The sequence below is a fragment of the Cephus cinctus genome, unplaced genomic scaffold (assembly GCF_000341935.2).
Source record: "Cephus cinctus unplaced genomic scaffold, Ccin1 Ccin1_scaffold2334, whole genome shotgun sequence".
Taxonomy (NCBI): Eukaryota; Metazoa; Arthropoda; class Insecta; order Hymenoptera; family Cephidae; genus Cephus; species Cephus cinctus.
In genome coordinates this window covers 1,488-3,193 of record NW_014334223.1, presented here as the reverse complement: position 1 = coordinate 3,193, position 1,706 = coordinate 1,488, and the positions used below count along the sequence as shown (strand labels likewise).

The window sequence follows — 1,706 nt, the reverse complement described above, 5'->3', positions numbered from 1 at the left end:
ACAACAAATAGCTGAGAAAGCTAATAAACATCAATTAATCAAATCAATCAATCTCTGTCTCTCTCTGTCTCTCTCTCTCTCTGTCTCTCTCTGTCTCTCTCTGTCTCTCTCTGTCTCTCTGTCTCAACACGGAGTGTTCGCTTCCCGGTGACAGTACCTCAAATTACGTTAAGAATGAACATCCTGAATGCATTCAGGATGATCTGTCCTCCTGTACATGAAATAAAGGAGTAAACGGTACATCTACTCAGAGTCATCCAGATGTTCCTTCTGTGAACGCTGCATAGCAACCCTGATGTATCTCTGTTGTTGCCGTGCAGAGTGATTGTACGACAATTTTCTTAATGAATTCTGATCTTTTGATTTTCCAGTTATTCCCTGTGCTCGTTGGATTTCATTCTTGTTCCTTGCCTTCCTCCACGTTGCTTACAAAGAAAAAAGACGCCTTGACACCGCGATAATTGCAAATCACAGCATCCGGGCGCCTGGTGCCTCGCAGTACGTAGTAGAGATTAAACTTATTAAAGAACAAAAAAAAAGAAAAGGGAGCCGTACAGAGGTGCGTGTCTTTCGGGATGTTTTTTGAGGTTAAGGGCGACGATCAAAGGAGTGTCTTCAGTTTTCTTCCTCCTCCTTCTCTTCCTCCTGCTCATCATCCTCCTCACCGGTTCTTTCAGGCTTCTCTTCGACCTTATTCGGCCGTCCACGGCCACGACCCGTGGAAGGTGCCGTACCCTTTGGTGGTCCTTGCTGTTTTTAAGAACGATAAATATGGTGAAATTTTATTGTCATGTAGACGACGGGGACAGCAGGTATTCAATTCACTTTAATGTATGTGAATTCCCAACCTCTCTATACTGAAACAGGTGGCGCGTCGTCCTCATTATCAGACTTTATTGGACGGGACACATTATTCTTCTCAGAGGATGCTCTTCCACGTTTCTTAGATTCCTTCACAGCACCCCTATCGGCCTTGGCTGGTCGTCTTCGCTTATTCTTCTGGTCTTCGACCACATGCGAACCGTCGTCCGACATATTAGATGGTTAAACTAAAGTGAGAATTCCATTGAAAAAAAAAGAGAAAACAGTTCTTATCAAATTGACAAACGTTATGTTACTTAACAGTGAAGAGCTTTCTGTCGATTTTTTTTTATTTTTCCGCCTGTGCGCGGACATATTTGATTATATAAAAATGGCGCGGCTTTTTGCCATTCTTCAAATACTTTTGACTCTCTCGTTCTTCATTTATTGCAAACACTGCGATGTATGCAAAATCGATGTGTATACTGACCGTATTAAATGATATGTACAGCCGGCCCTAGACGAACGTTCTGATAATCGAAAATCGATATTCTCTAATGGAGCGAACTTAACAGATCATCACAGTGTAACAATTGTTTTCGCATTATCCGATAGTATACACGGTTATAAACATTCTCTCCAATTTTTATGTCGAAATTCGAATTATTTCAGTCGCTACAGCTTTTCCTAAAAAAAAAGAGATTGGAGGGTAAGGCCTAGCACGGACGCCACGCACGGTACCCCGGCCCCGTTATTCCTTTTGTCCTGTTCCTATTTGCATGTGCACGTTTTTACCTGCGGTGATTCAGTTCTACAACTTCGCTAAATTGCTGCCAAAAACAATCAATTCGAGGAAACAGAAGGAATATTGTATGGACCTGGCATCGCCGATTGATCGTAAGTAG

The 1,706-nt window shown here is 42.4% G+C and overlaps 1 protein-coding gene across 1 annotated transcript; it reads right to left on the bottom strand.

The window, feature by feature from the left end:
• Nucleotides 1-615: 615 nt before the first annotated feature.
• Nucleotides 616-1,035, bottom strand: LOC107274115. The gene is given in 2 exon segments (XM_015752900.1): nucleotides 616-750; nucleotides 826-1,035. Coding segments are annotated over 2 exon segments (345 nt in total).
• Nucleotides 1,036-1,706: the final 671 nt, after the last annotated feature.